General features: G+C 47.5%; 2 protein-coding genes across 8 annotated transcripts in view; one reads left to right on the forward strand and one right to left on the reverse strand.

Annotated features, from left to right (window-relative positions):
• Window positions 1-13605, forward strand: part of FIGNL2 (fidgetin like 2) — a 29490-nt gene extending 15885 nt beyond the window's left edge. Inside the window, exon 3 of the transcript XR_003994837.1 lies at window positions 13594-13605. The gene's annotated coding sequence lies outside the window, so the exon portion shown is untranslated. The remainder of the gene's footprint in view (window positions 1-13593) is intronic.
• Window positions 3313-22275, reverse strand: part of SCN8A (sodium voltage-gated channel alpha subunit 8) — a 46524-nt gene continuing 27561 nt past the window's right edge. For 3 of the 7 annotated variants that reach the window (XM_030510433.1, XM_030510438.1, XM_030510437.1), the window contains 12 exons: window positions 21384-21740; window positions 20153-20623; window positions 19604-19721; window positions 18920-19074; window positions 18108-18281; window positions 14671-14793; window positions 11007-11291; window positions 10623-10676; window positions 9680-9817; window positions 8938-9042; window positions 7960-8230; window positions 3313-7126 (listed from right to left, as the gene is read on the reverse strand). In XM_030510433.1, the coding sequence (XP_030366293.1) occupies window positions 5979-7126; window positions 7960-8230; window positions 8938-9042; window positions 9680-9817; window positions 10623-10676; window positions 11007-11291; window positions 14671-14793; window positions 18108-18281; window positions 18920-19074; window positions 19604-19721; window positions 20153-20623; window positions 21384-21740 (3399 nt within the window). In that variant the 3' untranslated portion in view covers window positions 3313-5978. The remainder of the gene's footprint in view (window positions 7127-7959; window positions 8231-8937; window positions 9043-9679; window positions 9818-10622; window positions 10677-11006; window positions 11292-14670; window positions 14794-18107; window positions 18282-18919; window positions 19075-19603; window positions 19722-20152; window positions 20624-21383; window positions 21741-22275) is intronic. The other 4 variants (XM_030510435.2, XM_030510436.1, XM_030510434.1 and 1 more) reach the window with 3 other exon arrangements.

Here is a 22275-nt window from a genome sequence, read left to right on the forward strand (position 1 = left end):
GGGGCGAGCGGCAGAAGCGCTGACCTGGGACCGCCTGGCCCGTGGCCTCCGCCGCATCGGCCGCCTCGACATCGCTCGGGAGCTAGGGAAGAACCTGAACCAGGACCGGAGCCTGGAGCTGCGGCGGAACGTGCAGGGGTACGGCCGCGCCATGGAGCGCTCCAGCTCCCCGCTGCTGCTGCAGGGCGAGCGGCGCGGCAGGGAGCGCGACAGGCGGGCCCCCAGCGGGGACCTCGGGGACCTGGTGGTGGAGAGGCGCCCGCCCCCCCCGTACACCCGCAGCCTCCTGGGCTGGGTCGTGCCCGTGGCCTCGGGCATCCTCGGGGGGTTCCTCGTCTCCGTCCTCCTCGCCACGGTTGCCGTGTCATCCTGCTGCTGGGTGCTGGGCTTGGATGCTACTTGAAACGGGGATGGTGACCGAGCTGGAGCATCTCCCAAAACAGAGACCCAATAAAGCTTCACTGGAGGGGCTGGGACCCAGAGACCGACCCCGCGTGTTCCTCAGGGCAGGGAGGGTCCCATCCTTGGCTTGGGTGCTGCTGGAGCTGGATGCCCACCAGCCGTAGCCTCCGGCTGTGCTGGGGATGCTCCTGGTTGTCTTTGGATGCCAGAGACGGAGCCGAGCTCCCTTGGCCACAGGAGGGGACAAACCCCCTCTGCTGGGTCAATGTGCTGAGGCAGCACCTTGGCTTCATTAGTCACAGCAGAGGTTAATTACAACCCAGTGACCTGATTGAGTGTTGTTGTAGAGGCGCTTCGTGCTCTGGGTGATAACCTTGGCTTTCCTGAAACCAGGAGCTGGGTGTGCTGAGGAGCCATATGAGCTGCCGATGGGCTGCAGGCTTTGCTCTCTTTTTGGCCTCTATCTCATTGCAGGTTTAGCTTTTCCTACCCATTTCTGAGCCAAAGAACATCTGCAGAGGAACTCAAACCCCGTAGCTGCGTGTTATGGGGAGGCTTGGATGGGGTTTGTGCTGCTGATGGGGCCCGGGAAAACTGCAGCTATCTGAACATCGGCACACGGTGCTGATGTAGATATATATGTGTGATAGCCCTAAACCCACAGAAGCTGGAGGTCCCCAAGTGATCCTCTTGGTTTCTACTCTAGGACCTGTATGAACTGAGGGCTTTGGGGTGCGCAAAGGGAACAGAACGACAGGGAAGGCAGGAGAAGTTGTTAAAACAAGATGGACATCCCTCTTTATTGCAAATTCCAAAGTAAAAAGATGTACAGTACAAAGGAACTCAAAGATCAGACATTGAACCCCCAGCCCGCTGCTTTACCACCTTCCTCCTCCCTCCCTTCAGCCTCCTTTCTCCATGTAAACCAGAACAGAACCGAGGAGCGGAAGGGTAAGACCAGCACGGGGCCAACGCCAGCGTCATGAACAGGGTAAGCGAAGGGAGAGGAGCTCTGTGGGGAGATGCTGGGTCAGGAGTACTTTGATAGCAGCATCTTTGTCACCCCCCGCAACCCTCGGTGCCCCCAGCTCTGCGCTGTGTTACACTCAGTCACTGACTGAGCCTCACAACACCCCTGTGAGGTAGGGACGGAGACACCCGGTTCACAGATGGGGTGTCCGAGCATCCTCTTGCTGCCACAGGCACCCTCGTGCTCACACTCGCCTCTAGAACTACGACATGCAGCGACCTGGCCTGAACCGAGCAGCAAAACTCACATTGGTTGAATAAATTGGGCTCAAACTCGAATAAGAAACATCATTTCAAGGTGGTCCCTCAGCCATTTGACTTTGCAACAACCTCAAGTTAAATCAGAGCTGACACCTGGAGTTATGCCCTGCTCAGCCTTTTGGGTCCGAAGCGGGAGAAGCTGGATGGGCTGATGCTGGGTTGGGGTGTGCAGGGCCCTCCTGAGCAGCAGGACCCCACACTTGCACCCCGAGCACGGGTAAGGTCCCCACTGAGCAGCCCTTTGTCACTCCATGGGGAACCCCACTGGATGCATGGAGAAAACAAGAAGCCAACAGGGATGCGATGGTCTCACAGGGACCCACTGGCAACGGGCTCACTGGTGGCTCTAGATCACAGAATCACGGATCCCTTGGGTTGGAAAGGACCTTAAAGCTCATCCAGTTCCAACCCCCTGCCACGGGCAGGGACACCTTCCACTAGAGCAGGTTGCTCCAAGCCCCTGTGTCCAACCTGGCCTTGAACACTGCCAGGGATGGGGCAGCCACAGCTTCTCTGGAAGTGCCTCACCCCCCTCCTAGATCTGCTTTGGCCCATCTTTTAGTACAAGCAACAGAGGTGAAGCACTGCAGACCAACGTCCTCCCTTGCCAGAGCAGGTCCGAGGTGGGCAGCAGCAGCAGAACCATCCCTTGTGCATGGACACATCCCCATCACATCACAATGCCCAAGGGCACTGACAGCATCAGTCCCCACGGACCCAGCACAGGCAGCTCAGAGCAAGGTACCCACAGAGCCCCAACACCAAGGAACACATCAAACTCCCTTCCAACAGCTTCCACTGCATCTTACTCTGCTCTCCTCTGCACACTCCAGATAAAACCACCCTAAAATGCCTTTGGGGAGATGGAAGGGGATGAGGATGGAAATAATGGGGACACCAAGACAACCTTCCCTCGTGGAGTGAAAAGGGTAACCTTTATTTTATTGTCTTTTGGCTTATAGTAACGTGATTGTTCATCATGTTGGGTAAGATCATGAGGAGCCACCATGCAACCTCTAATACACTGTATTGAGCTTTCACAGCTTTAACAGGGGTTTGTTTGCAGCAGCAAATTAGACTCCAGCTCAAGTGTGGGCTCTGTGGAACATCATGGGTTGAGTTTCCTTTGGTTGGTTCAACATTGGCCTCTCTGTTTTAAGAGAAGGGAATAAAGCGCCTGGAATTGGGATTTGTCACCCTTCCCTCTGCTCTCAGAAGAACACAGTCCCAAATCAACCCAGTTTTGGACATGGGGGAGTCTAAAGAGCTCCTTGGAGGTTTGGCTCCATCTTTTGCATTGGCAATACCCCCTTTGCTTCATTCCCACAACCCTGACGCCAGGATCCAAATCCCACTTTGGAGCGACACGAATGGCCCTTGTGCTCTTGGAGCAAAGCTCGGTCCTTCCTCCCATAGAGGCCCCATTGCTTAGCACTCGATGGAAAACCCACCCTAGGGAGGCCACAGAGGGGTTAAAAACACCCAAAACCCCACCAAAACCTTGCTCTGAGCACAAGGACCAAGCAACAACTCACTCCCATCCCATCCCAATGATGCCGACTGATCCCAGCGGCCTCCTGCCTCTCTCCCAGTTTTAATGGTAAAGAAATCCAATCTATATCCAGAGTTTGAAGGGACTTTTTATTGGAAATTAATCGAGTAGCTGAATGCAATGGCCAGCACGAACGCTTCAACGCACCAAGCTTCACCTACGAGTCAATAGCCCAGCTGAAGAACAACGATGAACTTGAGCCAAAACTTGCATAGAAGTGCTCAACTTATTGCACATTGGAACCCAAAAATGGAGAGTTTTGCTGTTGCAAAGATCATTTGCAATAAAGCTTTGTTTAAAAGCCGTTTTGGGGGAGGGAATAGGGGGTTATTTCTCTCTTTTTGCCTTTGGGGACAGTCACTGGCTCTAAAGTCGAAGGAGAACAGAAAGGTATTAAAAAAATAAGGATAACCATGGACAATGGCATAAGCCAGAAGCCATTCTATACTTCTTTTGTAGTTCTTTGTATTTACAAAAAGGCATGCTGATAAAATAAAAGGATATATTACACTATTTATAATAGTATCTTTAAAAAGTTCAACCACACTTCTCAGCTATTTGCCTCGTTTTGTGCTGTTTTACAATGTAGCCTGTACATGTGTATGGAGGTTGTTGGGTTCTCCTGTGTTATATTATACATCACATCCTAGGAGCGAGTGGGGCAAGAGCTGACGGGATAGAAAAGGTTCCTTACTGTGGTGCTGGGAGCAGCAGGACTGCTCCATTGCCATGGATGATGCCGAGGGCACCGGTGGCTTCCTGCTGGACTTTGGGATTTCAAGTGACTCCTTGGATTCTCTGGGTTGTGAGATGATGCAAACCAAGGTTCATCCTGCCATTGAGTCCTGGGGGCTTGGGGCTTTGTTTCCTGCTATTCTGGGTACCCTTCCTTTGGTCCATCCTCAACCTCAGCATCCCTGATGGAGGTGAGCAGCACCGACCCCTCGTGCTGCTGCCCTGCCGTGTGGGAACACCCGATGCTGGCCCTGAAGAAACACACCTCAGCCAGAGCAGTGGCTGAGTATTGATGAGGACACCACAAAACAGGAGCTGGGGGAGGTCTGAGTCTGGTCATGGAGGAAAAGCAACGCTTGGATTTGGCTCGTGATGTTCCTGTGGCACCAGTTACTGCTGCAGCGAGACTTAGGCAAGAGGTAGCTCTGATTCCTGCCCATCCCATGGTGGGCGCTGCTCCATGAAAGCACTAAATGGGAAGGAGGTGAAGGCACCCAAGAGCTGGGTCTCAGCCCTGGGATGTGGCCCTTCCTGTGCCATTCCCTGCTTCCAAGTGAGAGGAAGGGCTCAGGGTTTCCAAAAGCTGCCTCTCTGCATCCCACCCGGAGCAGGAATCCTGATGGCCATGGGACAACGGACCGCTGCGAGTCACATCCCTGTCCCCCAGCCCCACAAGTGGCATTGCTGTGGGGAAGCTCCCCATGTTTCTACCAGTAGAGATAACACAGGACTTCAGCACTTATCTCTACCAGAACAAAGTGTCCACGCTGCAGGATGGAGGCTGAGGAAGAATATTACTGCTAAATAGAGGATACAAATGAACTTACTGCCTGGGACTGAAGCCCTAGAGCTTGGGTTTAGTGACACAGTAGAAGAAGCCATTCTCAGGTTGTATCATCTCCCCTTGGATGAGGTCCAGAGCAGCATTTAGTTTGGTTATTCTATTTTAATGTGCAAAAAGATGGCAAAAAAACCCAAATAAGAAGACATGTATTAAACATACACACACAATTATTTCATCTCTTTGTTGCACTTTTGCTTTTTCTCCTACTGGTGGCTCTAGGAAAGGGCGCTAAGAACTGGGATGTACTGGTGAAGGGCATGGTTCTTGTTAGATCCCAAACCCAGTGTTACCTTGTCAGTGGAGTGCCTCGACTTTATGGCTTGACACACTGCTGTGGACAGGTTATTGTGTCTCGTGGTTTCATGGTTCCTCATGCATGGTCCCTGGTCACGGCATGCCATCATGCATTGAACGAGCACTTTTGGGGGGGGGATCAACCTGAGCTGGCCCCAGGCTGAAGGTACCCGATGACCCCATCTCCCAAACCAAGTAAAGCCCATGGATAAAGTAGAATGTAGCTAAGGAAGAGCAAAGAAACAATGAGAACTGAAGGGCCTGGGTTAAATGGGGCTTTGCTGCTTTGTTCTGCCTCTTTTTTTGTTCTACTTGTTTTAACTTTTTCCTCTTTTTTTGTGTGTTTTATGGTTTTGGGTTTTTTTTGCTGCTTCACTAAATGCAAACCTAGTTTTGCAGGAACAAACCCTTGAACATTGTGACTTTGGGGGTTTCTTTCCAGAAGAAGAAGAATAATCAACAAAACAGGGAAATCAAATCCATTTAGGGGCTGCTTTGGACAAATACAGGAATCCCAGCAGCAGGTTTTGGTTCTGTGCGGGTGTGTGTGGTTTAGTTTGCTTGTTTGTCCTAAGTTGCATTGACTGATGTGGAACATGCAGTATCCACCTGCCCAAACGATAGAAAATCCTTTGTTAATCCTTGATTTTGGGGGTGTTTAACTGGTTGGTTGCAAAGGGTCCCTTCAAGAGGTGGGAGCTCACTGCTTTAGATGCAACGCTGTCACACAGGAAGCAGACTATGTTTGGTATAAGATCTTCAGGTAAGTGTCTCCACAGCTCTTCTGTAGTGATACATCTCAGGAAGTCTGTAAACAACCTTTTTGCTTGCAAAGAGTCGGAACTGTACAATCCTACTGTCTCAACACTTGGATTCCCTGACGTCTTTTGGCCTCTTGGCTCTTTCCCGTCTTCCCTCCTCCGCCCGTTGCTGCTTCTCCTTCTCAGGTTTGGTTACACTGTCGTACGACGGGAGGGATGCCGTCGATGGGGTGCCTTCCTTCTTCTCCCTGTTTGCTCCCCCGTTTTCCAGCTTTGTGGATACAGGCCTTCGGCTGATGAAGCCCCGTCGTGCTAAGCGAGCCCTGTAAGCCCTCTGGATAACCACTGCTGAAACCTCTTCCTGCTTGCGCCGCAGCGTGGTTGTGATGGGCTCATAAGACACTTTGGAAGGGTTGGATGCCACAAATCTTTCCTCCATCTGTTGTCTGAGTATATCCAGCTCCCCACTGTCCCCCAGGACACGTTTAGTGAAGGCAAACAGGATGTCTAAACAGTGGATCCTGTCTCCACTTACCATAGGCAGGTCCATGGCAATGAGTTCGATGGTGTTGGGTTTTGGGACACGGAGAGGATGTTCCAAAGCATCAGCAAAGTCTGCGAGCTTGCTGTACTCTATGAACTGGGTCGCATCAGGGTCAAACTTCTCCCAGATCTCATAGAAGGTCTCAAAGTCATCCTCACTCAGTGGATCTGCACTCTCTTCTGTGGCCACGCTGAAGTTCTCCAGGATGATGGCAATGTACATGTTGACCACAATCAGGAAGGAGATGATGATATAACTCACAAAGAAAAATATCCCCACGGAAGGGTTCCCACAATCCCCCTTAAAACCACTCCCGGGGTGCTCCTTGTCTAAGTCGCAGTCAGGAGGCCGGTTGAGGATGGGCAGCAGCAGGCCATCCCAGCCAGCGGATGTGGTGATCTGGAACAAGCAGATCATGCTGTTGCCAAAGGTCTCAAAGTTGAACATATCATCTATGCCAGCCTCATGCTTGACGTAGGCAAAGTTTGACATGCCAAAGATGGAGAAGATGAACATGACCAAGAAGAGCAAGAGGCCAATGTTGAACAAGGCAGGCAAGGACATCATTAAGGCAAAAAGCAAGGTGCGGATTCCTTTGGCTCCTTTGATCAAGCGCAGGATACGTCCAATGCGAGCCAGTCGGATGACTCGGAAGAGAGTGGGTGACACAAAGTACTTCTCAATGATCTCAGCCAGGAACATTCCTAAAGAAGAAGAGAAGGAACAAGTGTGACAATGGAGACATGAGTCTGCTGCTGCTTCTGAACCTAGCCAAGGGGTTGGCCACCCACAACACCTTGGTCACCTTTTCAAAGGCTTCCCTTTGGGCATCTTCATGTCTTAGCTAGATGCTCTGGCTGCCTAAATAGTTCTAAATGGAGGGGGAGAGAGGTTCAGCTGCAGCTTATTATATATCCTTATCTAGGTTCATTCCACCTACAAAAGGATGGATGAGCTGCTTCTTGGAGATGCCCAAGCTCTCGGAGCCCAACTCTGCCATGGGAGTCAGGCTATGGACTCTGATTTGGGAGGGGCTAAGAATGTGTAAAGGTGAATTACTTCAAGCAGCAGACAAACCTGGACATGAGCTTTAGACTGCAGGTCAGTCTCAGTCAGTATGCCTGGGCAGAGCTGTCTGCAACCAAGCTTTGTGAGGGACCTTCTTTGTATCTATGAGGTTATGCCTATTTTACAGACTAGCCACTAAAACCACCCCAAACCCATTGGAGGCAACTGGTTGCTTCAACATTCAACCAAACTGAAACCAAAACAGCAAGGTAGGAAGCGCTGCAATGCAGACAGGGAGGACTTGCCAACTGGTTTACTCCACACAACTGGAACTGAAAACCAGAACAGAGGGAGGAGGGTGCATTAGTCAGGGCTCGAAGCTGCCAGATTCTGCCCCAAGTCTCTTCCCAGGGCTAAAAAGAGAACCCTGAAGGTGATATGGAGGGACTTCTAAGGCAAGACCGTGCTCTACCCTGCAAACACCAAGCCAGCCTAGCACTCAGAGACCTCCAATTGGTGTCACACTTACCCACGATGGACAGAATCACAACCACGAAGTCAAAAATGTTCCACCCGATGGTGAAATAATAGTGCCGCAAAGCGAACATCTTCAGCACACACTCACAGGTGAAGAAGATGACAAACACCAGGTTGATCCAGTAAAGGATGTCCTCCATCTGCTTGCTTTGTGTGTCAGTCTCCACCATCATGGTGACCATGTTGAGGCAAATGAGCATCATGATGACTATATCAAATGCTTGCTGAGTAACAAAGTCAAAGACAGCTCCTTGAATGCGGTTCTGTGCAATAGGAGAGAAGCAAGGAACCAAGTGAGGCTGAACCACCAGTATTTATGGTGGAAACAAGGATGAGGACATGGAGTTTGCAGCATCTTATGAAGCTTTCAAGGCAAACTCTAAACACAACTCAACCTGCTTATGGGAAAGGCAGGAAAATCCCTTTATTTCCACCCCAAACATGCTACCACAACCCTATTAATCTTCCTCTCTGTCAGGACCAAAGGCAGGGTGATGTACTTCCAGTCACCACTGGAGAAAGCAGCCAGCTCTACCTTGCACTGCTGAGTGACTGCAGGGTACTTGAACTAGATTTCAACTACCTCTTTTGCAGTAGGATGCCTTATCCACAGCAGTGTCTAAGAGACTCACCCAGTATCACATGCAAAGAAATGCACTTAGGTCTTAACCAGCACAACCCACAAGGCTATCTAGTTGTCCAAGCTCCCTCCCACTAATGCCAAGAGGCCTCCTACTCTATAACCTCCTACTCCATAGCCTTTCAGCCAGCCAGGGTTTGCAGACAGAGCCAAGTGCACTGATTACCATCAACCTCAGCTGCAGCATTTCAACCTTTCCCAGATGATACCTGAATTATAGTGACAACAAATGGTGACATGGCGTCCAGCATGAGACAGAACAAAGGATGCTTTTGGAGCCAAAGCTCCTTTGAAAGTCTACTCCTTCAACTCCCTTTCTAACATACTCACCAGAGGTCGAGGAATAGGTTTTTGAGGCTTCTTTGAGCCCAGTTTTTTCATGGCATTATAATACTTCTTCTGTTCTTCTGTCATGAAAATATCTTGACCTCCAAAGTAAAGGGGCAAAAGGAAAACTGGTTACAATCAGCTCCTGAATCAGAAGGGAAAGAAGTACCATCCTAGCTAAGTCATGAGGATTCCTGCCACATGGGAAGTTGGTGGCAGCTATTTCAGTCTGAACTAACGTATGCTAATAGCCAAGGTGTACTGAGTTTTCCTTTAAGGAAAACAGAGGATTTTAACCTACAAAGACCCTGGTTATTGAACCACATCCCACCCCATCCCCTCTACCTCACTTGGGATGAACAGGGAGCAGAGTGTCAGGCCTTTTAGCAGGTACTGCATACCTGCAAATCCTCAGCTTGCCTTACAGAGAAGAGAAGCAGTAAATGCAAGAGAGACAGAGGGAAACATCCTACCTCCAGTCTGAATACTTTAGTCAAGGCAAAAAACCCACCCCAGAAATGCATGATGATGTAGTCTAGGGAGTTCTACATAAGGCTTTGGGCTGCCTCTTCCACTCCCTGAGCCTGTTTAACCAGTCTTGCTGGGGCTGGGAGGGAGCGATGCACCAAGTCATAGTGGTTCTGCAGCCCACAGCTCTAGGAGGGAAGGTTTGTGCCCCAAACCCATCAGCCTGAAGACCCAGCATCCCAGTTCCCCCGTTGAGCAGCACACACAGATCACTTATCTTTTTCTTTTGTTGATTGAAGTTGTCAATGATGACACCAATGAACAAGTTGAGGGTGAAAAAGGAGCCAAAGATAATGAAGATAACAAAATAGATGTACATGTAAATGTTGTCCTCGTACTTGGGTTGCTCTTCTTGCTGAAGAGGAGATGAGAAGTAAGTGACATTTCAAAGACATCCTAACAAATAGAGTCAAAAGGAAGATTGGTTCCAGGTATTCCCATGTAAAGGCAGTCACGCTTTGTAAAGCTGGAGTTAAATGTGGAAAACCACATCCTCACACTGCTTAAACTGACTTTCACTGTCAACGAGGTCAGTGCCCATAGAATACACAGAGATTTGCAAGCCACAAAGGATTTTAATGACAAGCTGAAGAGGGATGGGCAAGAGCATCAGCTGAGCAAGACGAGAAGAATGGGTTTCTACACTGTCCGGACACACTTGTTTCCAATCCTGCATTGAAATCCTTTTAATAATCTTTTCATACCAAACCAAAAGAAGGGAAAAAAAAAAAAGAACTCAGAAAGCAAAAAGGAACTAATGGTGCAGGATTCCAGCATGCAGGACTAGGAAAAGTGCCTGAAAGAAGAACTCCAACCCAGACATTGTTTCAAAACTGGATTCAAACCAACACTTGGGCTCCCCTGTAGATGCAAAGGTTCATGAAGGACCTTCTGGCTAATTCCTCTCCATAAACAGAGAACATCTCTGTATTCCTTTCCTCACTGTTGTTTTACTCCAGCAGTTTCCCTGCCCCTGGAGCAGCCAGAATTACCCTGCTCTTTTCAGGACCTTCTTGAGCATCCTCTAACTTCTCACACTAACACAGCGCATGAAACAACCACAGCATTGAATACAGAACATAAGCACAGATCTACCATTTTTACTCTTGATTTTACCAAAGTAAAACATTGGGAGGCAAGTTTGTGCTCATGTACCTTACCTTTCTGGAATCTACTGCTGCATACATGATGTCCATCCAGCCCTTGAAAGTAGCCTAGCAAAGAAAACACACCTTCTCTTAGACAGAATTCACCCCAAGGGAAAGAACATTGTATTGAACTTCAATATTACTTCAATTACTCTCTGATTCTACGATAAATTAATCTAAGCAGGTTTATTGTTGTCTCATGGAAGCTTTGGTGGACTCTTGAAGAGTTGGGGCCACTTGCTGTGCTGGGCGATCCATAGTAGCCACAGGGCTGACAGATCAACAGCAGACCCAGCCCCAAGTGGGATCAATGGAATGCTGTACTTCAATGGAAGCAGTCAAAATGCACTCGAAGCAGCTTGTATTTCCCAGGGAGATGGTGAAAGCCAAACTTACCACCTGGAGAAGAGCCAGATATCCTGCGCCAACGTTGTCAAAGTTGATTTTGACGTTCTTCCATCGGATCTCGGTGGAGTTGGGTGGCATCAGCGCCTCACAGTCTGTCTTGTTGTTAACAATATCTATTTCAAAGCGCTCCTCAGCTGTTTCATTAAAGCAGTAATGATACTTCCCAGCAAACAGGTTAACCCCCATAATGCTGAAAATCAGCCAGAAGATAAGGCAGACCAACAACACATTCATAATGGAAGGGATAGCGCCAACCAAGGCGTTGACAACCACCTGTGTTGGAAGGGGTGGGAAAGAGTTTCAGTATAAAACACAAGGCAGGAGACAGCAAAGCATCAGTACAGCTCTTTTTGGGGGGGGGGGTGGGAATAGGAGGGAAGGCCACTGGCAGAGCCGTGGCATTGACTCCATGCAGAAGTCGGCAGTGAACTTATTCACTGTAAATGGAATTCAGCTGAAAAGCCACCTCCTGAAGCTCTGTTTTGGCAAGAAAACAGGCCAGTTTGTCACATTCACTGTGGTTTGAGGCTGGGCTCTTTAGCGAAACAACAGTTCTTTGCAATAGTTCCAGTTGCCAAAGGGAGAGGGGGGCTTTACACACGAGGCTCAGACTCTCTTCTTAGCACCAAACAGGCTCCTAAGCTACAATTTACTCAGAGCCAAGTTGGAGGCCACTTTTGCTCCTGGATTTCTCAGCCAGTGGCCCTGCCGGCCATTCCCCACTTGCAAACAAGGCTGTTAGCACTTCGAAGCCTGCCTCCTGCTCCCACCGAGGTCTCCAGCAACCTGCAGGGCACCGGTGGGGACAGGACCAAGCCCGGTGTTGCTCTGTTAAGACTAAGCAGTGAGTTGCTGTAAACATCAAGATCATATCTGTGACTAAGCAAGGCCAATGATGGTGTCTCAGGCAGACAGCTGAGCATGCAGCTATGCAGGCTCAAGAGGACAGAAAAGCCATGTTCCTTCCTCCAAAACGCAGAGAATGGGTTTTGTCAGAGCTCGGATCTTCCATTTGAGCCTTCCATAGTTTGGGAGCACCACGTCCCTGAGCATCTCTGGCCAACACATGACCAAATGTAAGCTTTTAATAGAGTCAGGTCAGCAGGTTGTTAAATCTTTGATTATGATCTCCTAATGTAGATCCCTTTAATACACGAACAGAATCTAAACTGGTTTTACCCCTCTGCCTTAGTTTTGAAAGGCTGCTCCATCCCCTGGTGATTTGGGAGTACACAACTGGTCCTGGTCACTACCAAGTGTCCCCTTCTCCTCCTCCAACATCTGTTTGCTGGATGCAACCACCAAACACAAGCTCAGCTCTGCAGCAAGCACCCATCCTTCATCATAGCCACATGGTTTAGTGGGGTGAAGGTTGGACTTGATGATATTAAAGGTCTTTTCCAACCTTGTTATTCTAAGACAGTAGGGATGAAACTTGAAGATGACCATGCTCTAGACAGTGGCATTACAACCACTGTTAAATGACGGGATGAATTCAGGGTTCAAGGCCAGGTTGGACAGGGCTTGGAGTTCCTGGTCTAGTGGAAGGTGTCCCTGCCTGTGAGAGGTTGGAACTACATGATCTCTAAGGTCTCTTCCAACCCAAAGCAGTCTACGGTTCTATAATCACTGCATACTCCATGAAGTATAAAGAGTCAAGCCCTCCACACAGGCTCCATACAGAATGCCTCTGCTTTTACCCTCCCTTCAAGCAAATAGGATGCTCTGCTGCTGAACGCCAACCCAAGAGCAGTGTGCCTTTTTAGTTTAAGATCCTTACAGATACCCATATGCTGCTTTATTCCACTCATCACGGGAAGCAAAAAGCTGTCCTATCCTCCTGAAATCTGGCCACTTGGAGCACGTTGAATTTATCCAGAATAGAACAGAGAGAAGGAACATGGCTTTTGTGTGCAGACTGACAAAAACACATGCATGTTTCATAGCATTACTGTCAAACTTCCTGAATCATTTCAGAGCAGAGCAAGCTCTTGGGAATGCAGATTACTATGGAGTAGAGAAAAGCAAAGAACTACATTTGCTGTTGCCTTTGCAAAGGCATTTCAAATCTCTGTTCTCTAACTCAGAATTGTACTGGTTGTATGGGGCAGCATCACTTCAAGTCAAAACAAAGGGAGAAGAATTGGGTTTAAGTAACTACCAGGGCTGCAGTTGTAACTGTCTATCAATTTGGGTGAAATCCCCCACTTGAAGCATGAGAATTCCTGCTTGTACATTAGAAATCACAGCTTTTCTCTGGCACGGCTTAGAAATAGTTTTCAATAGCTACAGCTTTAGTGCTGGGCCTTTTCCTTTGTGATCATATCCGTAGGTGGAACCTGAACCCAGCCAAGCAACAGCTCTGGCTTTGCATCCATGGGCCTGCATTAGTGAATAGAGTTTAGAATGAAGCTAACTGACACAAAGAAATAAGAGCAGGGTAACATTAGGGAAGAGAGAACCCTCTTTGGATTTGTTCTATCATTTATTCCTATTGCTCCCTTTGGGATTGGAGGTTTCCTGCTTAGCTCTTTGCCTCTCTTGCACTGTATCTCACGCTACAGCAGATTCAAAGGAGATCAGAAGAATCCAGGTGGAATTGCTGCTGAGGTAAAACTGTGACTGCTATTCCCTTCCCTTTTCTTTTAATACATTATTTTCTCTCTTCTAATAGCTCTCATTGGGAGCTAACTGGAATTTAGCACAAAAGAACCTACATTATTGTCCTAAGAGGAGGGGGAAACCCATTAATACATCATAGCCTTTACTTTTTGCGTGTTCTTCTAGCCGATTTCGACCCCAAATGGGAAAAGAAGGCACCAAAATAGAGACTATCAGTGGCAAAGCAGTGAGACACTGCAGTGATTTCCAATCCCGAATTGCTGCCTACCAATTTGAGGAAAGCTGGTTAAGTTCAATGCTTTGCTTGTGCTTTGGTGCTAGTTCCACAGTGACAGGACAAGGGGACCATAAAGCACGGTAAAAGGGAGGGAGTGGAAAGGAAAAGCTTCACTATCAGACAAGGCTTCCAGTCGCCACCAGACTGGACCGAGAACAACAAGGTGCAACAAGAGGAATTCAACCAAAGCCTTTTTTCAATGAGCTGAGCTCCCCACCAGTCCCTTCCTGAAGGCCTGAGTGATCCAAGGAAGGAAGGAAGCAGCCTTTTACCCCCTTGCAGGCAGATTGCCCTTTTAAAACCCCCTCAGATATGGTCTTTGAATCCAATTCCACCAGCGGCCAACACGGTGAGGGGCTGGAGACACTGAGGTGGTTCCAATTCTGCTTCTTTGCACCTGGTGATTCTCCCTAGATAGAAGAAGTTACAGCTCAGAAGCCCCCTCGGATGCTAGAGGTAAAAGCCAGGCTAAATGAGAACAGCCAAGTGTTAACATCATCTACAAATGGCATGTGGTTTGGGCCAGTATCGAATGTAATGAGGCAGCTTAATGCATCTCCCTTTCTTAAGAGGGGAGGGTGCAGCGGTGGGCAGGGTGAGGGGACATCCACGGTGGGTGATCGAGTCAGCAGCTGCATCATGATTCTCTTTGGAATTTGGGGCTTTTTCCACCAGTTTTGATCAGTTCTAGCATGCTTAAAAAAGAAACGCTCCACAGGCATGCAGAAGGATCAGCTGCTAATGGCATCTTACCCTCATCCCCTCAAATCGGGACAACGCTCTTAAAGGCCTCAAAGCTCTTAGTGTCCTAAGGGACTTTATGGCACCTAGTTCCGAGTAGCCCAGGGCATTAGCTATAAGGCTGACTAAAGAGACCTACACAGAAAATAGAAACAAAGGAAAAAAAAAAAAAAAAAGAAAAGAAAAGAGAAAAAAAAGAAAGAAAATAAAGAAAGAAAAAGGGAAACAAAACACAAAAGGTTCCAGACTGTTAGAATGAGTCCCCTAGCACTGCTTGCCCCAGAATAAATCCCGAAGACATGCCACCAGCTGCCTACTTCACTTGACTGAAAGGACCTGGAAGGAAATAATGCGGTTGAGAAAGGCATAAGAAAAGAACAGAGGGGGGAAAGATAAGTGAGAGGCAGAGACACACAGACGGAGAAGGGGTCTGTCGGAAGGAAGAGCCCAAACGATGACAAAAACCTTACCCTCGCCCTTTACTGTCTGCAGGATCCCAGCGGCTCCCATTAAACTTAAGCCAGACAAATGTTAAAGGTACCTATGAGAAAGAATACAGATAAATACACACACTGCACAACCTGCCCTCAACTCTCATAGCAAAGCCACCGTGTTCACGCTGAGTGGTGCTGCTTCATCCATGGCCACGGCCTTCAGGGACAGGACTCATGAGAAACCTCAACACTGAGCAATGGGGCAGCTCATTCCTACCGGTACTGCCTGGAAACCCAAGGATGGGCTCTGGATTCTCTGCCTGTAACACACAGCAACTGCCGTGTGCTTGCTGGAAGGTGCAGTACCATTTGTGAGCACCTCTGGGCAGGATGAAGATGGGGAAAAGCCCATGTTAAAGATGGGCAAAATGAGATGAGCAGAGACCACGGGCTTGCTCAGGCTCATACACTAAAACCACAAGACAGCTGGGGACAGCCTCTTGGATCCAGTTTTCAACCTCAAAGACAACACATTTTCTTTAGCAGCCTGGGATCAGCTTTAGGCTCTTGTGAATTACCCAATAGCCTTTAACCAGGGGCCTGCAGGATAAAGCCCTGTTGTACCAAAAGCCTGGAAGCTTGGAGCCATCTACTTCTTGCCCTGGCACGTGTGGTCCATTCCCCACATGAGCCAGCTCTTTAGACTAGATCAGCCATGACTTGGCCATATGGAAATAGTATCTACAGGCACCATTTCATCAGCAGCCCACTATCTTCTATCACATTACAGACACAGATAAGAAACAGATATGTCAACCTTTTTTTAAGGGAAAAAAAATAAAGACATCAATATACAGCAACAAATAATGGAAAAACATGAGACTTCCTCCTGTAAAAGGTGGGGTTTAGCTTAATTCTCAGAATAGATAGTTCCTACTTATCATGCTTTTCTATAAAAAGGGATATTAAGATAATAATGCGAAACGAATTACATGGGTAATTGTTATTCCACACATAGCACAGGACCAGATTTCAAATGCATAAATATGTGGGAAAAGGTGGAGATTTCATCTTATTTTACTGGTGGTGCACCAGACTTTTCCTGTCTTCACAACTGCCTCCAAATAAGTGGCCAAAACCTATGGCAACTTATGGCAATGGGGCTCCTGGTTTTGCCATGTGGGTTTAACATGACATTGATTAAAGCCAGGGCTGTCCCAAAGGTTTACAGCAAAGCCTTTGGGAAGCAAAATCAGGCTTGTCAGGAAGGGACTGAGCCCACAGCAACACCGCTATGTTAAAGTCTTTGTCCCAGCTTTCAAAATACAGAGGAATGGACTATAAGGTCCATATAGAGAGAAATGCAGTGATTTACCCTGTACATACAATACAGGGTCCAGGCTTCACTGAATCCTCATTTTTAGAGCTTCTTCCCCTTGGGATAATGCCTCGCTCCCAAGTAGGAAACGAACACAAGGGCAGTGAAGTGACTAAAGGCTGTTTGAGCTTTCATGGGGTCTTTGCAGTATTATTCTCTGGGGACACTCTGACAGGAGACACAGCAGGCACCGATGGCAGACAAAAGGAATTCCAGATTGACTGAAAAGCAGAAGCCTTCATTATTACCCAGCAAAAGACTTTGTCTTCACAAATAGACCCAGCAAGCTTTGGGAATCAGAGGAGGAGAGTTATTTGACAATGCTAGCAAACCTGAAAAATAACATTCAAGAGGGTTGTTATGATGCAAAGGCTTATTGGCTATTAGTCACGGCTGCCACCCTGCCTTCACTTGAACCCCAGCCGCAACACGTTAGCAAAGTGGTTATAAAGTGTGATTTAATAAGTACAGACACACGTGTTCTCTCCCTATAAGTGTACTACCTGCCTGGGAAGTTCTTTATCTTTACTCCAGATACTTGGGAAGAAAATGAAACTGCACTTTGTTCCCAACAGCTGGAATTGGACTCACAACATGGAGCATAAGGGCTGTGAATGCTGCTTTTGTGCTCAGCTGCTGGTTGTCATTTAACACAGTGCAGAAGAGATGGTATCTCACATTAGTTCCCATGTTAGCACTTGTGCTTCATCTTAAGGCAGTGAAAGAGATAGAAGGTTATTTTCAGCAGGGAAGAGTTACTACTTCAAGACGTGTGTTAAGGGAGCAGAGAGGACGGGGAAGAAAAAGGGATAAATGCAGTTTTCCATAGGAAACGCAGACACTTGTGCCCCGGAATTCCAAGCACAGCTCCTCCACCTACTCCCAAATATTCCCAGAGGGATAATGTCACTGAACAGCAATTTGGCATAACTGGATTATATTCAAAAGGTTTCAAAGGAGAAGCTTGGAAGACAAATGTCAGTGGTTTTCTACTTGTTCTTGGGGCACTCCCTAAGGGCACTGATGCACAACTGGATGTGATGGAACATTTTCAAGCAATCCAAGTATTTGGGAGTCTGAAATTCCTTGTTTTGCAATTCTTTGGACTTTGAGTCCTACCAAATTCCACCATTTTCTGCTGCTGACAGCATAAATTCCAATCATTTTAAATGCCCTCACTGTGCTTCAAAGCTCTGGGCTCAATGTTCAGAACAACAGACCTTGGTAGGTGGTGGGATGTGAAGATTTTGCCCGCCCCATCATTCCCCCATCCTTCACAACACAAGCAAATGACTACAGAAAGAGGGTGGCACCAAGGAACACCATGTCTGACCAAGCTCTTCCACTCTTAACACCTTCCTCATGTGGTAGCTCAACATGTGGTCAGGCCTCTCTGAAACAGTAAAACAGCACAAGTGGCAAGGGCTGGAAAACCCTTCTTTGCCTCTGCAGGGACCTGCAGGGCAGGAATTCCACACTTGCAATACTCAAAGGGTTTTGGAAACTCAAGAGATATCTGTGATAGAATCCATATGAAGTATCTGATTCAGTTAGGGCATTCCTCAGGAGAAAACATTACCCCAGCATCCTGCTAACTAATTCCAAGCAGAAAGAAAGAAGGAGGAGAGGATACATACAGCCACAATGAGGAAATCCAGCCAGCACCAGGCATTGGTGAAGAACTTGACAAATCCATAAGCACACCACTTCAGCAACATCTCCAGGATGAAGATGTAGGTGAAGACCTTGTCTGCGTATTCCAGGATGGTCCGGATGGTTTTCCTCTGTTCTATGTAAATATCCTCAAAAGCCTGGGAAATAGCCAGGTATTCGATTCAGATCGGATTTATTCCATAGATGTTTTCCAGCAGCTTATTCAAATAGTCCCGAGATAAGCAGCAGAATTACATCTTTACACAGTGCACCTTATCTAGTAGCTGCCACACTACTCAGTAGTTGTCAAACCAGAATGAACCACCCCAAAAATGAAGTCCTGACTAAATAACACAAGAACAACTCTGCCTTTAGGGGATGGGAGCACCAGCCTTTCTAGCTAAACCAGTTCAGCAACTGGTATCATATTGGAGCACACAGAGGCAGGTTTTCTCTGCAGCTCAGCACATCCAAAAGGGCTGAGTTTGTTGGCAATCAGACTGCTAACTGCATTAGTGCATGTAGAGAAAGCCAGGCTACTGCTGTGGTATACACATTGCTGCGGACTTCGGTCCTAAAGCTCCTAACGGGTGCTTGATGTTGGTTATTGTATAAGCCCATCTACTGAATAGTGTGCAAACAAACAGAGAGTGATGTTTTGGATCTGTGGAAGCACCAGGTCAAGTGGTTCCGCAAAGATGGGAAGGGGAAGGAGGGGAAATACAATGAGACCTGATAGATGCTGCCTTGGTCCAAACCCACCCGTTTCCATGAGCAGAACCTGTATTGTACTCACCAGAGCACCACTGCTCAGGAGGATCATGAAGATGATGAAAGTCTCAAACCAGTTATGTTCCACAATGAGGAAACAAGTCTTCCTCAAGGTCCACCAAGACTTCCCCAGCCCCTCCTCAATATTGACCTGGCAACATTTGCAGCGCTGTGTGCACCCTGCAAGGGGGACAGTGCACAAAGCAAGATGAGCCCAAGTTTGGGTAGGTAACATGGTAAGAATATAAAGTTGCCATTGTCTAGAAGCAGTTTTGATGCCAACAACAACAAACACGCCGAGTTTCAGTTCAAACTCTTGTGTTCTTGAGGATTTGATGATTACTTTCATCACTTCTGCACGTGGGCACCTGAATTAACATCATTTTGTGAGCAGATTAAGCCTGTTGTATTTGCTGAGGTTTCCATACACGTGACGGAATATGAATGGAAAACTTGCTGATAACATAACCTTGAACCATTTAGAGTATCTTTGCCATGGAATACCTGTAATGGATCAGTTGCTGAAAAACATTAAGGCCAGCAACAGAAGGAGGAAGAAAAAACTGACCTGAAGCCAAATTCTTCTGCTTCCAAGTACTCACAGCATCAGCTGTACACAAGATCAATTTGCCCTACCTATAGGTCATCTACATCCTTGCAATGGAACTACATCTCCAAGGGCTTCTTTCTACACTCATAGTCAGCTTACCTTCTGTGAAGCAAGCATCTGGGTCCAGATACTCCTCTGGTGCCTCCACAGGGACTTCTTCCACTTCAGGCTTGATGTCAATGGTGCTACCTTCAGAGGAGCTGGTTTCATCCAGTTTCTTGAACACAAATCAAAAGCCAATCCAATCCATCATTAGTTCCCCCCAAAATATCCAATCTCATGAGGACTCAGCCACTTGTTCACCAGATTTACTGGAACAAAAGCTGGTTCCTCACTCCACCTCATTGAGATCCTGACCCAGCTTCCATCCATCTCATGTTAACATGAGTATGAAGTATTTCTACTCTATATATTTAATAGTATTTACATTCTATATATGAAGTATATATAGAATATATGTCTAATAGTATTTGTGGCTCTCCATAGAGCAACCAGCACAAGAAACTTGTGTCTTGAGTGCAAAGACAACATCATAATATAGAACCAGAAAGTTTGTGCTGGAACTATCTAGTTCTCCCTCCCAAGATGCTTCCAGGCTCTCACACCACCATTGAACAACTAGAATGCATTTGGAGCATCTCACCCTACCTCTTTGCTGCCATCAGGATCTGTATCACTGCTGAAATCTTCTGTGTTGTGATTTTCAAAGTCTGATTCACCTACAGCAATAGGTACCCGGACAGTGAGATTGGGGTTATTGATGAAGGACATGTGATCTTCATCTATTATGTACTTCTCCACACTGCTCCCAATTCCACTTGTGGTGCCATTGCCATTCTTCTGATAATCAATGTCTCTGTTGATATCAGCCCCTGTGTGGTTAGCGATGCAGTTTACCTTCTTGTCATACAACTCATCCAAGGGTTTGACCTCATCTGCCTCCCTCTGCTTGAAATGAGCCTGCATGAACTCACGCACTTTTGCCTTGATCCAGGCAATGCCCTTCTTGATGCGGATAACAGAGATCTGCAGGTTGTTCATCTCCCCATCATCATCTGTTGCTGCTAAGTTGTCTGCGCTGAAGGAGCTCAGGAGCAAGGCTAAGAAGAGGTTCAGCACCTGCAAGAGAAGAGGGCGAGCTTGGCAGAGCTGACCCACGAGCATTCAGCCACCCAAGTCCTGCTGATGTTAAGAAGGAAATGGGCCAAACTAGGTGCTGAGTGATAGCTCTACATCCTTGCCCACATCTAGTGATAGTTCCCTTGGCGAGACAAATCCTCCCCGAGCCAGCTCACAACACTGCTTTGAAGACATGCAACTGTTCACACTACTTCATCCTTGCTTCCATCTTCCTCCATAGGCTTTTCTTCCTAGGATTTCAGACCAGAAGGAAGCAGCATGATCTAAGTCTAACCTCCCACACACCAGGCCGTGCAGTTTCACCAGCCCATCCTTGCACACAACTATACCTCATGACTGAGCTGGTGGGCAGATTCTAGAAGGAACTTCCAGCCCCATTTTAACACTTCAGGACCTTCCCCTGTGCCCCAAATTATTGCCATTTGAAAAGGCAGGTTTGGCTTCTTCTAAGCTTCTTTTATGCCCTCAGGGTCTGTCTCCTGTAAGTGAGGGGTTTGTACCTCCAGCTTTTAGTGCTTGGATGTTTTATTCTTGGGCAACTGTTTAAAGTCCATCAAGCAAAGCACATCCTTAACGTTGTGCTACCAAAGGCAACAGGACTGTTCATATGTTGAAGGCCATGAAGGTCCCCAAGAGAGCTAGAACAGCCTCCCAAATCGTGACTCCCTATCTGTGCTCTCCCCATGTTCTACCCCACCCAGAGGCAACCAATAAAGCCCATCAGTAACCATTTACTGACCACTAAATTGCCGATGACCATGACCATCATGAAGACAATCAAGCACATGGCCTGTCCTGCTACTTCCATACAATCCCACATGGTCTCAATCCATTCCCCACACAACACACGGAAGACAATAAGGAAGGAGTGGAAGAAATCGTGCATGTGCCAGCGGGGTAGCTCACACTCCGGATTGATCTTGCAGACACACTCCTTGTAGCTTTTGCCAAAGAGCTGCATTCCCACCACGGCGAAGATGAACACGATGATGGCAAGCACCAAGGTCAAGTTCCCCAAGGCACCAACTGAGTTACCGATGATTTTTATCAGCATGTTCAGAGTGGGCCAAGACTTGGCCAGTTTGAAGACTCTCAGCTACAAAGAAACCCAGAAGAAACAACCAAAAAGGACATTAAGTTGAATTGCATCTGAAACAAAGAGGAAAATCAGGCAGAACTTCCTACATGGCAACCACCTCATGGTTTATGTACACGTAAGCCCATGCTTATGGTTGTTCTGGCATACCCAGACCCCACAATCAAGGTTGGATTTCATCTGGAGACAGGCTTTCTGGAGCTGGATGTAAGTGGGAGTTCTGTGCTCTTAGAACATCTGACCTCAGTTGGGGTTCTCTGCACCCAAAAAGCTAACCTTGAGGCTTTCATTTCAAAAGCTTCCTCACTGACAGCACCAGTTTGAAGCACATAAAGGCTGTAGCTATTGAGCACTTTTATTCTACTGTAACATAGGAACTAACACATTTGATCACATGAAAGAAGAGGTGCTTTCTAACATGGTCTATCTCCATTCATACTCTACACCAAGATACCTCCCAAGTCAGCCCTCACTGCCTAAATGCAGCTCAGATCTCATGAAGAGCAGTTGTGAAGTAAGAAGAGAGCACAAAAAT

This window comes from Strigops habroptila, chromosome 23 (genome assembly GCF_004027225.2).
Source record: "Strigops habroptila isolate Jane chromosome 23, bStrHab1.2.pri, whole genome shotgun sequence".
NCBI lineage: Eukaryota > Metazoa > Chordata > Aves > Psittaciformes > Psittacidae > Strigops > Strigops habroptila.